Source organism: Emydura macquarii, unplaced genomic scaffold (genome assembly GCF_026122565.2).
Source record: "Emydura macquarii macquarii isolate MOO-44397 ecotype Brisbane River unplaced genomic scaffold, CSIRO-AGI_Emac_v2 contig_1045, whole genome shotgun sequence".
NCBI lineage: Eukaryota > Metazoa > Chordata > Testudines > Chelidae > Emydura > Emydura macquarii.
This window is the reverse complement of record NW_027131182.1, coordinates 16,927,295-16,942,705: the sequence shown is the minus strand read 5'-3', so window position 1 is coordinate 16,942,705 and position 15,411 is coordinate 16,927,295. Positions and strand designations below refer to the sequence as shown.

General features: G+C 41.0%; 1 protein-coding gene across 1 annotated transcript in view; it reads left to right on the top strand.

Moving 5' to 3' along the window:
* The window catches only part of OXCT1 (3-oxoacid CoA-transferase 1), a 91,450-nt gene extending 76,391 nt beyond the window's left edge, over positions 1 to 15,059 (top strand). Inside the window, exons 15-17 of the mRNA XM_067545575.1 lie at positions 1,080 to 1,160; positions 3,337 to 3,438; positions 10,968 to 15,059. Coding sequence (XP_067401676.1) covers positions 1,080 to 1,160; positions 3,337 to 3,438; positions 10,968 to 11,009 — 225 coding nt within the window. The 3' untranslated portion in view covers positions 11,010 to 15,059. The remainder of the gene's footprint in view (positions 1 to 1,079; positions 1,161 to 3,336; positions 3,439 to 10,967) is intronic.
* Positions 15,060 to 15,411: the final 352 nt, after the last annotated feature.

The following is a 15,411-nucleotide window of genomic DNA, read 5'->3' as shown; positions in this document are numbered from 1 at the left end:
TTAGACCAATATCATGCCCCCGGTGATCTTCTTTAATTACTTTCCACACGGGGGCTGATTCTTGAAGCCAACAGGATGGGAGGGAGATGGGAATTTTTCTTTGGTTTGCTCTTGAGACAGGGTGAGAAATGCCACAGCAGAAGTGCTTGGCTGAATAACACTTTCACAAAGAAACTTCATGCATCCCTGGTTGGTATTGTCTAAGGATCACTGACAAGTACTGAGCAAATGAGGACATATGGTCATGCTATATAGAGCCCCTGAGTCACTGGGAGGGTGAGATGGAAACTAAGAATCTCTCCATATCTGATGAATATTCTTGCAAACTTTCATCCTTCCAATAAAACAGACTGTAGAAATAAAGAGTAGCAGCTAAGAGGCTTGCGGAGCCTGGGTTTCATATTTGTGGTGTTCTGAGCTCTCATAAATGAGCGAGGCACCTCACAGAGTAAGTGAGTGGGTTCCCTGCAGAGTGTGCAAAGGAATGGGTAGGGTGGGTTCCCTGCTGTTTCCATGAACTTCCAAATGAGTAACTACTATTTGGGCTTTCACCTTAATAGTAAAGAGCTAGATTGTACTTTTAGGCACAGCCCTGAGCAAAAGAAGATACATAAATCGCCAGGAGGCATTGTTTTCCAGAGAGATTTCTTTGAAATGCAGTTCCCTCCCTGCCTTCCCCTGGTTCCAGCAGCCAATTATGACAGCCCCACATTAGCTCAGCTGCATTAATTGACTACACCCATTCCCCACCCACGTGATCCAGAAGGAGGGAGGGAGTAAGCAGAAGTATAATGGGCATAGGGTCCGCGTTCACACAAAGACATAAAAAGGTTCTTACTTCCTCCGTATGTGTCTGTAATCTAAGACACAATCTAGCCCAAAGTGTTTGAGATCATATATAACCTGCCATCGGAAAGGACTTCGGCATTAGAGGACTGAGTACAGTGCGTGCGTCACACATGCAGAGCGCTTATACTTGTGATGCTTTAAGTGTCTTCTTTTCTTCTCCTTATCTGAACTCTGAACAAGAAATATTGTTTCTTGAAAGCTAATGTTTGTCTGTCTATGTTTAAATGCAGGGCAACGTCCACAAAATCATGGAAAAATGTAACTTGCCACTTACTGGGAAACAATGTGTAAATCGTATCATTACAGAGAAGGTAAAGTACATTTATTTAATCCTTTTTCCCCCCTAGAAAATGCCATCAAATCAAATTTAAATTTCAGTTAGTGAAAGCATGAATGACGTACAACATCACTTACCAATGAAGAGGATAGATCCTCTTGGAGGTGGATTCAAGAGTTTGGATGGTTCCCAGTTTTCCTTTTAAAACTGATCCTTTAGCACCCAACATACTGGGCCATGTTTTCAAACACATTCTGGTTTCAAATGCCTTCGATCGAATTAGCTCTACAAATAGTGTCTGGTATCAGCCTTTCTGGGGACTACTTGTGAAGTAAGTTACCACTCAGTGTGATTAAGGGAGGCAGAACTGAGCCCCCCAAACAGTCAGTTTGCTGCACAGAGTAGGTCAGTGGGCCTTTTCAACAGAGGCTGAGAAAATTAAGTTATTGTTGCAACCACATTTCTTTTATTATAAGTGTTTACATTTTGAGGGTGAAAGGTAGTCTCTGTGGGATCCCTCTTATCATAATAAGTAGCATGCTTCATAGGCAGTCATCTTAGGTACTGTTTTCCCCCAGTAGTATATTACTGACTGTTATCTTAAATAAATCTTTCTCCATAAGGTAGAGGAAAACAAATGAAAGATGACATTTATAAAGTCTTACTCTAGTAACAGGCTACGTCCAAATGTATAGTTGAAAAGGAAAGTTGAACAAAGATTGAGGAAAAAACAAGCAACCTATAGAAATTTGTATAAGAACCAGCCCTGGTCAGATCCTCTATTTATATATACACCTCTAATTTATATTCTTATAAGAAATGGCTCTTCTATATATACCAAATATCACTTAAATTGAATTGGAAACTCTAAGCATCTCCAAACCTACATCCTAAAGTAATTGTTTCTTCCCTCCAGTTTCTGTCTTGAGATTTAGGGATCCCTTGGGATTCCTTTGTAATGTGGTAAATCAAATTTATAGCCTGATGTGCTCCAGGGAAGGATAATTAAGGGCAGGTCTACACTGCTGGCAAAATTCAGCAGCAGTTGACAGGAGTGACGCAAGCTATGCAGAGTAGCTTGCATAACTCCCATTGGCTTTGTGACTTCCCTTTAGCACACCATCTTCACTCCGCTGTGCCGACAGGAAATGCGTTCCTGTTGACCCATGGTATGCTTTTTTTGGAGGTGGTTTTACTAGATGGACTTCTGGGTTGATTGAGTGTGTCTTCACTGCTGCTCAATCGATACGGAAAAATGGATCTGATGATGGTGAATTTGCCGCCTCAGTGTGTACATAGCCTCAGCCTTCAATCTGAGCTTCAGGCCACTCCTGTGATGAACCTGTGGCTTCCCTTTTATTCCAAGTTAAACGTCCATTTGACCTTTTCAACTGACTTTCTCTGGGAAAATTTCTAGACAAATTATGAGTTTTACTGGCAACTAGCATGCAACCAACATAACTCTCTCTGGCAGATGTCCATTAAATCTAATATTACCTATATTTTGCTTTTGTGGAAATACAAAAACAGCCTTTATTTATTTATTATTCTATGTCCTGTGAGCTGTAGAAGTGGAAAGCAGGAGCCAGAGTGCCAGACAAAGGTTCAGAAGGTGATATCCTTGCTTTCTTACACAGGCTTTGCCACTTTGTCCCGGGTATTCTGTAAAGAAATAACACAACTACTGCTTCATTGGCAGTTCTGGATTCCCAAAATAATCAAATTGTACAAAAGTGGGTGGTGCAATTGACAGTGGAGAAAATCACCAATGGACTGTTCAAACAATTAACTGTATTTCACTTCTGACCTAACCTAAAAAACACAGCAGGCACACCATACCTCCCTCCTGCCACCAATTGTCACCTACCAAACAAGCATAAAAATCCAGCAGGAGTTGCCCAATAAACGGTAGGTCCCAACCCTGCCAGTTTGTCTGAGAGGGCTGAATTCATCCGAAGAACAACAGGTGCATATTTTTCCGGTATTAACACCCCTCTTTCTTTATATTCTTTCAAGTACTAATGAATATTACACTAATATTTACTGGATAGCTGTACGTCAGAAAATTGATACCTGTGGCTAACAGCATAATTTATTACTGTTTTAATGGAAATGTACATGTTTGAACTTGCCGTTTTTTATGATCTGAATAGTAATTTCATCATGATCTCTTCTTACATTAAAAATTACTCATATTTTATTTGAATCAGGCTGTGTTTGATGTGGACAAGAAAAAGGGACTGACCCTGGTTGAAATCTGGGAAGGACTGTCAGTGGATGAAATCAAGAAAAGCACTGGCTGTGACTTTACCGTAAGTCATTATAGGAACAAATATGGTCATCATGTTCCAGAGAAGCCTGTTTAACAGATAAGAACAGCACATGAACCTTTCATTTGTAACCCCAGTAGCTTTCACCTTTCAAAGTGTGTCTGTGTCGGGGTTGGTGGTGGTACTGAAGTTTATTTAGGTTGCATGGATGCATGTCATAAGAGCAGGGAGGGAAGTTGTAGGTTGACTAAGGTGAGAGCAAGTGAGGGTGTCAGATCTGAGATTGGGGATTGGCTGGGAGCAGTACAAGAACTGGAGAGGGGGACAGGAGTAGCAAGGACAATTGGGGAGTGGAACTGATCTAATGAATTGAAGGGGAGAAATTGGCTTCACTAGGAAGGTGGATGAATATTTGAGCCTGTTCATTTGTGTAAAAATTAGCTCACCCAGCCCCCTTTTGTGTATGGATTTTTCTTCATTTTCCAATGCACAGTTTAAAACTGCCCCATATGCCTGAAATGTGCTAATCCATATGGCCACTACCTTGTCATCCTTCAAATCCCAACTCAAGAGTCTCACTTCTTCAGCGGTGTGTATATGAAATTGGCCAACCAACGACGGAAAGATTTGAGGGGCAGTGGGGTACAACTAATGACGTATATTTAACAAAACAGATGCCATGTATGGTGCATATAACAATTGTGCATATTTTGAACGTATTCTTGTGACAAAGGCAGTCTGTTTGCTTAGTAGTAATAGGAGCTACAGATCAGTCCAGCCCTGTGCCATGCTGTGGCCCCTTTACGGTTTGGTACCCAAGGGCCTAGAAAAATGACAAAGGCAGATATGGGGAGAGAGGAAGAGGTCTGGGGAATAGTCTGTGCTGCTCTTTCTTAAGGGCCCAAGACCAGGAGCTTTGTAGAGTGGGCGGGGCAGGGCTCTCCTCTCTCCCAACCAACCAGCACCAGCTCTGGGAAAGAGGGCTGTATATATGCTACCTCTTATCTCAGAACCTGGAGACACCAGCAATGGAAGGTTGGTACTTGCTGAGCTCTCTGAATCCAGGGAGAAAAGGAACTAAGAGAGAAAGGGGTGTACTGGCAGGGAAGCCGATTGAAAGCCACAGTTGGCCTAAGGTAATGATCACAGACCAACAAGGGCCTCCTTTGTCAAGGAGGGAGAAATTTGACAGAGAGCCTCACTCCCCAATCCCAAAGAGGAGGGCTAGGAAGACCCTGAACATAAAGGAAGAATCTATAGAGCAGGAAGGCCAGGACTAAAAATACCCTGAGAGAGAGGGCTGGTAAAACCCCGGAACCTAAAGAGGATCTCTTTAAGGGAAGCTTTATAACATTGGTTCCCAACCATTTGGGCTTGCGGTTACAACCCTGAAGGGCCACCAGTCTCTGCCAGCAGCCCCCTGTGTGCTCCCCGTGGGTCCCTATGCGCTGGGTCCCTGCTGCAGCCAGAGGGAAGGAGTTCAGCAAAGAGGATCTCCCGTCCCCCTGACTGCAGCAGGGAAACTGTGCCCCACCTGGGTCCCTAGGCAGTGGCTTCCTTCTGCAGTCAGGGGGACAGGAGAACAGTGCTCCCCTCCCTCTGGCTCCAGCAGGGATCCCTAGGGACCAAGGGACCCTGGGCCATGGGTTGGGAACCAGTGCTTTATACGCTAAATAAATTAGATCCAAGAGGAAGGGGAATATTGTTGAAAGACTGTGGAGGCAAGTGATTTCTGAACCCCACTAAAGGGAGCAGAGGAAAGTGTGCCTGCAGGACATTGCTGTGCCATAAGGGGATGCTCTGGAGTGTCCCCCGCCACAGTCCTCCTTCCACACCCAGAGTGTGGTGCTTGTCTTCTTATTTCTTTCAGGGCAGGGACAGTAGCTAGGAGACATTTTAATAAAACCCCAATGCCTCCAGTGGTACAGTGGAATACACTAATGTGGACAACAACTCCTTGTGGAGTCCTTGCCAGGTGGAGTTGATAATTGTAAGATTGCAGGGCTTTTGACTTCATCTGCTTCACTATATGCATCTGTAGGAATACATTTTGCTAAACAGCCCCAAAGTATCATGTGTTAGTTTTATTGTTTGGCTTTTTTTAAAATGCAAGGCGGGTGCAAGGCCACGCCACTTATGAAAAATAGGAATTATATTTTTTAATGTTGAATGACCTGCAACTGGCACAGTGGAACATATTTCTATAAAAACAACTTAGCTGCATTATTCATTGTCCACATAACTCCTTATGACTTATTGAAGTCACTCTATTAACCTGACCTTTTTAAAATTTCTCTTTTGAAGCAGCCCTCAATATTCAGCAATAGTTTATACAAAAGAAAAGTTTTTGATCATCCTTCCAGGAATAATTTAAAGAAAGGACTTGATCTTTGCATACTTTGATAATGTCAGGATTTATTTTTCTCCAGTCACAGTGAGCCTTTGCAATCAGCAAAGTCAATGCTAAAGCATATGAAAATTGACGTAGAGTCATCTTTTTTGCATTCAGTACCCACCCTGTTTTATTCTTGCAAGTTTAAATAGGGGGTTTAACACAAAGTATTGAATGTATTTTAATGGGCCATTTGTGATAGGCATTTAAAGAGGTTATAGCTGAAGCTAACGTAGTAGCACATGTGGCAATCATTCATAATGACAACTGATAATCCCTGGGACAGGGGAAGACATTGAGTGACTGTACAGCCTGGTGGTTAAGGTATTCATCTAGGTAGACCGAAGTTCAAGACCCACTCCAGTGATTATGGTACATAAACACCACACAAAAAAACCAAACCCAAAACACAGCAGGGAGTCTCAGAGCCTAGGCCAACTGACTGGTGCTCACACGGCTTGTGCTATGGGGCTATAAATAGAAGTGTAGATGTTCCCACGCATGCTGGAGCCCAAGCTCTGAGGCCCTCCTGTCTTGCCAGGTTTCAGAGCCCAGGTTCCAGCCTGGGGGGCAGGGACCATCTGTATTGCTATTCTTAGTTCCATAGGTTGAGCCCGAGTCAGTTGACTTGGGCTCTGAGACTTGCTGCCATGGTATGGGTTTTTTGGGTGGGGGAACAGGGGGAGAGCGGAGAGGGGTTGCAGTGTTAGATATATCCTATTTAATAAATAATTTATACAAACTGGAAGAGCTTTAACAGGGGAGATCGACAGAATATCTTATAACCCAACAGCTAGGGTATTGTCATCAATTTGGAGACTCTTCTCATGAGATAGAGGTGGGGAATTGAATCTAGGTCTTCTACATCCTAGGTGAGTGCCCTAACCACTGGGCTATGGGGGGGTATTTTGCCCCTTGCTCTTCCATCTAGTGTTTTGTAAATTTAGTCCACTTCTGTCAAAATATTCAATATTGAAACAAAATATTGGGTTGGGACAAAATGAAGCGTTTCATTTCAGTGTTACTGAAATATTTCAGTTTTTTTAGTTCAGTCAAAGCTATTTGGAGAACTTGACACAAGTTGTGAATAGTTTCCAGTCAACTGAAACTGCATTTTTCAGAGCATAATTTATTCATGGAAAACTTTTCACCCAGCTCTAGCCCTGTATTCTGTCATAGAATAATCCCTGAGGAGCTGCATTGTGAACACTTTTCCTCATACACCAAGGAGCTTTTCCTCATCTATTTTAGGAGATACTACTTGCTGTGCTTAAATTATTATTTCTGTTCAGTGAGTTAAATTTTGCTGTTGTTTACACCAGAGAAGTAACAATGACTTGAATGATATTGTATGATAGGAATGAAAGCAGAATTCTCTTATCTTATACTTTTGCCAATGAAGGAGTACAACTTTGAATAGAACTAAAGAATATAAATTATGGAGTTGAATAATTCTGTTGATAGAATTTTTCAATGGCTGCAGAAAACTTTAGCTAAAATAACTGTCTTTTTTAATTATTATTTGTTACAATTCAATATTTAATGCATAGCTGCACAATTTGTACTTAATTTTCTCCTGAGTCATACAGGGTGTTGCCCATAATGCAGATGCTTTTGGACCCATATTGTTACGTGTAAGAAAAATATACAAGGAAAGCCATGGTTCGTTTGAGAGATATTTGGCTGTACATTGTTATTTTCACAGCCTGTTTACTTGCTTGAAAAAGCCTCTCCTAGAGGACATCCACAACAGCTACATGCCAAGGGAAAAGTGATTTAGAGTCACCAATCTTTATTATAAACCTGGCATTGTATCAAAAATAAATAATTAATCCTGGATTTCACTAGGCTGTGAAGACAAAGTATTGGCATATCTTGTACACTTAAATCAGATCTGCTACCGCCAGGCCTGTAGATCACCTTGGCAGGGTAATCTCTTTTTGCTTGTACCAGCTTATAGCTTTGATGACACCATGAGAGAATATAATAAGAGAACATACTTTCATAGATGTATTTCATTATAAAAAATAGACAAGGCAAGTCTGTCCATATAAAGATTCAGCTTCTTGTTTTTTCCTCTGAAAGCTTGATTCTATATCAGGGATACAAATAGACATTAAAAGCGAACATGTAGCTCAAAACAGTGGCTTTCAGACCAAGAAAACGGCCCATGGTTGAATATCAAGCAGCTGTTGGTTTAAAAAGAAATTGAACTGTCTACGTTCAAGCTAATGAGTGAGAAATAATATGACATGGTTGTCTGTGGTTTTATTTTAGAGACGTTCTTTCCTTTCTTTAAAAAAAAGGGATTGTTTATATGATGGGGTATGTTTTAAATGCAAAGCCTGTTTTTTCTGGCCTTGTCACCCCTTTCCCACCATGGAATGTACATTGACAAAGGGAGTTTTTTGCTGAGTCTAGAATATGCTTTTTAACAAATGCCTTTATCTGCAAGTAAAAATAATTTCCAGGTAACACGATATAGTGACTTTTTATGCATTTAATGAATGGCTGCCCAACCACACAAAAGCGATGTCTGAAAAGATTGAGTGTGTGCACGCGCGCAAATTAACTTACTTTTTGAAGTTTATTGAGCCCTTTTCACCTTCATAAAAATGGCAATCTAAATTCGGGAAAGAGATCATATGCACCTACCTCTTAATTTGTTGGCTGGACAAGTGAGGATTTGCATTGGCACTTAATATTTTGAAATCTCAATCCCAAAGACTGCGCTTTTTATTAGAAATGGAAATATAAATGCAGGGGGAAAGGAAAGTGTATACATTAAGGCAGATATCTTGAGAGGAGGAGTTGTTTAATTGCAAATGATCCCTTAATATAATGTTATGTGTGTTAGCAAAGAAACTGCAAGAGACATATGTTCTCCAAACTGTAAAGGTGAATTTACATTGTATAGGTGCATTTACTGGATGTTTAATAGAAGAGTTTTTCACAATATGTAACCATTTCATTCATGATTTAAGCAATATACCTATATCTGAAGGGCCTTGCATCTGAAAGGCTCCAAAGCACTCGACCAACTGTATACTTTCAGGTCCTCTTCTGGGACAGAGGATGGCAGCCAATCAACTCACATCCCAACCTTGGAGGTGGAAGGGGAAACATTTTTGGATGAGGAGACAGGGGCCTCAGCCAAATTGCCATGGGATTTTTGATGTCCATGCAGAGCAGACCTCTCACCACAGATAAAAAGACACACACACTGTAAACTAGGTATTTATCTGCCTCAAGAGGATATAGAACTGCGTGGATCCTGTTGGGATTTAGACCTGGGGGCAGTCTATGCATTACAATCTTGATGAACCCCTACAGGTGCTCAAGCATTTTTCTACTTATTTAATTTTATTTATTCATAGCATTTATTCATATATTTAGGCCTAACTCTGAATAGTGTGGAGAACCTGCAATCCCAGTGACTTCCGTGGAAGTTGCAGGGCCTCAATGCCTCTTGGGATCAGACCCTTGAAGGGGGCAGATGATGGTGCATACCATGGACAGCTGTAGTGTCAGATGTGGAAATTCAAGTGAGACAAATGTGAAAATTAATGTAATGTGCTCATTCAAATGTGAAACTCTCCAAGCCATACTGCTACTGAAAACCATGACAACAGACAAACAATATCCACTCATCGTAATTGGATTTTGTCTCTGTTGTCATAAAATACAGGGCTAGAGTCTGCCATTCTCAGTCCCCTTCAGTAGTTCCTTACTCCTCAGTTATTTTTATTGATTTCAGAGGAACACCATGGAGTAAAGTACTACTCAAGGGTAGCAGAATTGCCCTATGATGACTATGGTGCATATGCATTTTAAGATGTGAGAATGTATACACTGAGGGAGTTTCTCCTGCGGCTCTATGCACGCACTTGTAGCACTTTATTTTCCCACTTTTCATGGAGCTTTGAAAAATCAATGTACAGTGTCTCATTCCACCAAGATGTTTCATTAACATTCAACACAATAAATATACTCTGTGTGAACCAAGCCTTGCTTCTCAGCCGCTACTCCCACCAGAGACTGGAGATTAATGATGATTTATTGTGGTTCAAGGAAGAATAATTCAGGAAATTAAACTTGGCATTATCTGCAGGAAATAGAGACCTGCGCCTCTGAAGGCAACAGGCCATTAATGGTTGCAAAGACCATTGTGTAATGTGTGAGCACGCTGAGTATTGTGAAAGGGGTGGGATAAGGAGGCAGAAGAAGAAATGTAATGTGTGAGGTTTTACGGAGACCAATTCATGTAGGCCTGTGGTACCTGAGGTGTTCTTTCTCCTTCTAGGCAGCTGATCCTTGCTCAGCATCTTAGGCTTCTGTCTAAATGGAGCTGAGAGTAAAAGCCGATCCCTTCCTGAGGCTATCTAGCAGTGTCCTTCTATATCTGTATTCAGGGCTTGGTTCAAACCATGCTAATTTGGATCAGTCACTTGTTCACCATTTCTGCTGTCTATCTATCCCTCCAGCAAATGTCCTCACCCTGCATCCCCATGACATCTCTCTTTCATCAGCTCTCCCGTTTGGGTTATTTTTCTTTGCCCATTCTATTTGCTAGGATGGCTTCTCTGTCTCTGTCTATATTACTAATTGGTTTTAATTTCTATACAGTACCATGCATGCTTGGAATGAATGACTTAGAAAACAATAAAATAAACAAAAATGTCCCTGTGATGAAATAAGTTGGGAGGTGGAGGGTAAGTAAGTGTAAATAACCTTGCACTGCATTAATGCTAGCTGTAAATACTCGTGTCTTTCCTGACTACATCCCATTCAAGCTGGCTGCACAGCCATGGATAGATTTTTATTTAAACCCAGTCTTTGAATTGTTCTACCTGGTCCCATCATGACAGGAGACGTATGTTTTGTCAGGTGTTTGTAGTGGAGTTGATGAAGAAGCTGAGCTATTTTAAAACAGGGGTTTATTAGCAACGGATTCTTTGGCAGTCTTGTGTTAATATTATAATGGCAGTGCAATAACCATCGAAAGATCTCAAGTGTGTTTATATATTAAAAACAAGTTGCTGATGGGACTATTGCTGCTACATTGTTTTCGTTGTTGGAAATTGAGGGATGGGGACACGCTTACAGTAACCTCGTTTGCACTGTTGTGTGCGTTTGTCAACTTTTTTCTCTCTCTCTTTCTCTCTCTCCTTTTTACTAGGTTTCGCCAAATCTCATACCAATGAAGCAGATTTCAACCTGAAAAGCAAGCTGACCTGGACTTGCCAGAGTTCTTGTTTCCAAGCAGGAGCTCAGTGAAGGGAAATTAGTGTCTGTTTTGCATTTATACTTTTTTTTAAGGGCTTTCAAAGTAGTTTCCTAGTAGTTAAGCTCAGACTGTGATAGCTGTGTATAGCTGTCTCTAACATGACATTACAATCCAGTTTTAATAAAAAGGTTAATTTAATTGATATCACACTGTAACCATGGTTGTTAATAATCACTGGCTCGAGGAAATGCCTTGTAGAAGTAGTCTTACTGCTGAGGACTACATTTTTAAAAAAGTACAGGCCTATTGTGCAAAAGAAAATGCTTATGCAAACTTCCAATTGGCTGTGCATTTGCTGAAGTTTTACGAACAAGTTAACCACTTGAAGTGGAAATACTGCAAATGTCATGGTAATTCTAATGCATGGTGAGGTACTTGTAGATTTTCCTCTGGGAGATTGTTGCCGAGCTTGTAGTAAACCTGTGGGTTTCCACCTCTCTTTTTTGAAAACTTGGGGCCTGAACCTGTTACCAATAAGTCTGTGACAACACTCCCATTGAAATCATTGGGAGCAATTGGGCCTTTAACCTAGAATGTATCTGCATTTTCTGTGGTGTTTTATGTATCTGCATTTTCCATGGTGACAAGTAGAGGATACATTTTCTAGACTATAACTCTGGGCCCTTCTATTGGAAGATGAAACCCACAAATGTGTAACTCAGAAAGGGGCTACTTTGTGGGGAAAACACAAATGGTCTCCTCCCTCAAACAGGCAAGTTGATGGCCTTGCAAAGGGATACAGGCCAAGGTCACAGAGAGGAAAGTTGGATGGACAGGGATAATGCTGAGCTGTGGGGAAGAGGGGTTAGGGACCTTGGAATAGGCAGGGAAAGGAGCTCGTTTTCTGAACTGACATTTTATTAAGTGTTCAAATTTGGTTTCAGAAAAGGTTTCAAGTGATATGCTTCCTGTTTATCAGCTCTTTTCCCAGCTCTTGCTGATCCAGGGAGCAAGTCATGTTTCGGGAGCCAACCTCACAATCACTAGAATGCATGCAAAAAAACCACAGTCAAGATGAAATGCAGTTTCCTTTCCCTGGGTTTCCTACCCTCACCCCTTCCCACTTGATAAGGTTTTTCCCTTTTCCACTCTCAATTACAAAGAGAAATATTGTTTTGCTATAAAGTAGTATAAATCTGACACCACAGAACTTTCCTTCACAGGTCAGTTCAGAACCCCAAATCACAAAAGTCCCCATTAACCAAAGCTTAGGACGATCTCCACATGCATGGCTTCCTTTTCATTCTTCCAAATATTTTAGAAATTCCCAAAATACTTTGGTGAAATGAGGTCCGGTCATACATGTGACATCAGCATTCAGAGTCAGCTATGTGACAAGAAGCCATGCAAAAGAAAAGGATACTAAGATAAGCAACCCAGGCAGAGGGAGAAAGGAAAAACCTAACTCAAGAGAGAGGAGGATGTCTCCCACTTCATAATGTGATGTTGGCTTCATGTTGTGGGAAGAGCATGGTGGTTCTGAGCATAGCATTGGGGACCAGAACTAGTCTTCCCCATCCTAGCTCCTCTTTATCCTTGGGCCTCTCTCCCTCATTTCTCTCACTTAATGGGGAATAATACTCCTTCACGGGTTCTTGTAAAATTAGGCCTGCTCTACACACAGATTTTGTACTCGTATAACTAATTGATTAGGGGTGTGAATATTTATTGATATGCTGGTATGTGATATACTGTGGATGTAGTTATACCTGTATAAATCTGCATTATATCAAAATAGCATATCTCCTTTCCATAAAGAATCAGATATATTAGCATAATATATAACTGTATGCACACTGGGGTGGTGTACTGCTTTAACTGTACCATTTGATAACTTGGGTGTGTAGCCAAAAGCCTACAAGTGAACATTCGGAGAAAGGTGTTGTGTAAATGGTAGCGTTAAAGTCACAGTTTAATACAAAAAGAGTTTTGTTTGATATTTAATTTTTTGAGAGATTTGAAGCTACCTTGGTAAAAGCACTGCAGAATAAGGCCATGTCTGCACATACAGCACCGCAGCAGCACAGCTGTACCGATACATCGGTGCCACTGCAGCGTGTCTGGTGAAGACGTTCCATACCAACGGGAGAGAGCTCTTCCAACAGCATAAAAAACCCACCCCCATGAGTGGCATAAGCATTCTCGGCAGGAGAAGCTCTCCCACTGACATATCGCTGTGCACACTAGTGCTTATGTTGATGTAACTATGTCACCCCCCCGAGTGACATACATTTTGCTGACATAGGCAGTAGTGTAGACATAGCCTAACTGCAAGCAACAGTCCAGCACTGGCCCTATTTTCCAACCAGCTCTATGTTTCCTCTGAGCTCTAAATTCAGGAGGTTTCCTATAAGCTCTAGATGTAAATTAATGGCTTGACCATTTCCACCCCTTTGGAGTACAACCAAAAAATCAGATGTAAGAAGTTATTCCAAGAATTTTGTAGAGCTATATTACTATGGGATTGCTCAGTAATGGCTCTGCTATAATGGAAACTAATGCACTGTGGGTTCGCATAAAACAATTGTGGATTGAGGATCAAGTAACCTGAGCTAATCCACAAAGACCCATCACTGATAGTGTTTGCTGTTGAGAGAGTACAGAGTCCTGGTGATGCAGAAAGTAAAAAGTGCATATCATATCTCTATAACCGAGGCTCAGTTTACAGCGCAGAGGCACTTTTGACAGAATGGATGAGATGATAAATGGGTTCCTGCTAATCATTACTCTTACATTTACAGAAGAACACCCAGTGTGTATATTGTTTTTCAAAGGGAAATATGTAAAACATGTTATCTAAGGAGGAGAGTTACCACTCCTTTAATACTTTTAATTTGTCTATAAAGAAAACTATGTTTAAATAAGGGAGGGAAAATCTTGAAGAAAATCTAGAGAATTGAATGTTGTCTAATGAAATTAACCATATTAAATTAAGCTCAATAGCAATTAATTTGGTGGAGACTGTCGAAAGCTTTCCTCAGAGTATATTTACCACAACTGTGGTACCTGATAGGTGCGAGAGGGCAGCAGCAAATATATATTACTTCAGCTGCTAGAATCTTTCATCAGATGTGCTTTACAGACCATGTGATTGTCATTAGAATTGATGCTCAAAGGAGAGGAACGGTCTAATAATAATTAGAAGTTAAATATCTCGAAATCCTAAACAAAGGACTGGGATCCAAAAACTCTTGAGTTCTAATCTTAGGTTTTCTGGTTATTCACTTGAGGCTTTGGAAGAGTCACACACACACATACTTTGCTTCAGTTTCCCTAGCTGTGAAAAGACCAGTGTCATTCAGGAATATTGAAGTCAATAGAGTTACACTAGCGAGTAGAGATAAGAGTTGAATCAGGGCTTATCAGCATTCAACTGCGGTGCAAATATGTGTCTGCTATGCTACCTGTATTTGCCTCAGTAAGTTTATACACTGGGAGGGTATTTGTATTCTTAAAAAATGTAAATGACCATGTAAAAGCCATTGTATTAATTTTGTACATTGTAATGTTTTTGCAAGATTAATATTATCATGATGAGTGCAAATGTATAAACTTGATTTTCGAAGCAGCCAAAGCCATTTTTGTTAGTCGGTCGGACCGTCCTGTCGCAGCTTTCCTTTTGAGGAACACAAGCAAGTCTGGTTTACAGCTGAAATGTACAAAGCAGGTGGTTCTCCTTTCTCTCCTCCATGACAACATGAAGGTCAGGAAGCACAAGGAAGGTCTGGTGGGATACAGTCAGATCGTTACCTAGATGGCAGCACTTCACAAGACAGATAACATAATGCCCTTGAATTGAAGGGGGTGGCGATTCTGTCATATCATCATGACTTATTTCTCTTTCTAATTGTTTAAACCAATACATGATTTTTGTCCCTTGGAGAAGGAAAAGGTGATATAGATGGCTATTGTACTGTAAACTATATGTCAAAGTCCTTTATGTGATTGCAAAACAATCAATAAAAATGAAAGATTTTAAAAGGGCTGGTCACATGTATTGCTAGTTTTTTTTATAATGAAGCACCCTCTGAATGTTCGTTAGAAACATACAAGAATCAGCAGACTTTCTGTTGGCATGCTGAATGTGCTATAATAACGTTGGTGCATGTAGCAAGACGCTGTGGCCTTCCTCGGAGCCCGGGCCTGAGGAAGGGTCGCGACGCCCTGGCTGGACCGTACGACCAGCCTACAGTGCACCTTATCACACAAAATTCATGAGATATTACCTGGAGATGGAGGAGCTTGTTAAACAGGAGGAATGAAAAATAGGAGAACAACAAATGAGCCCAACTAACTGGCCATAGTGTTTTTCATGGTATCGCCTCTTATTTGCATT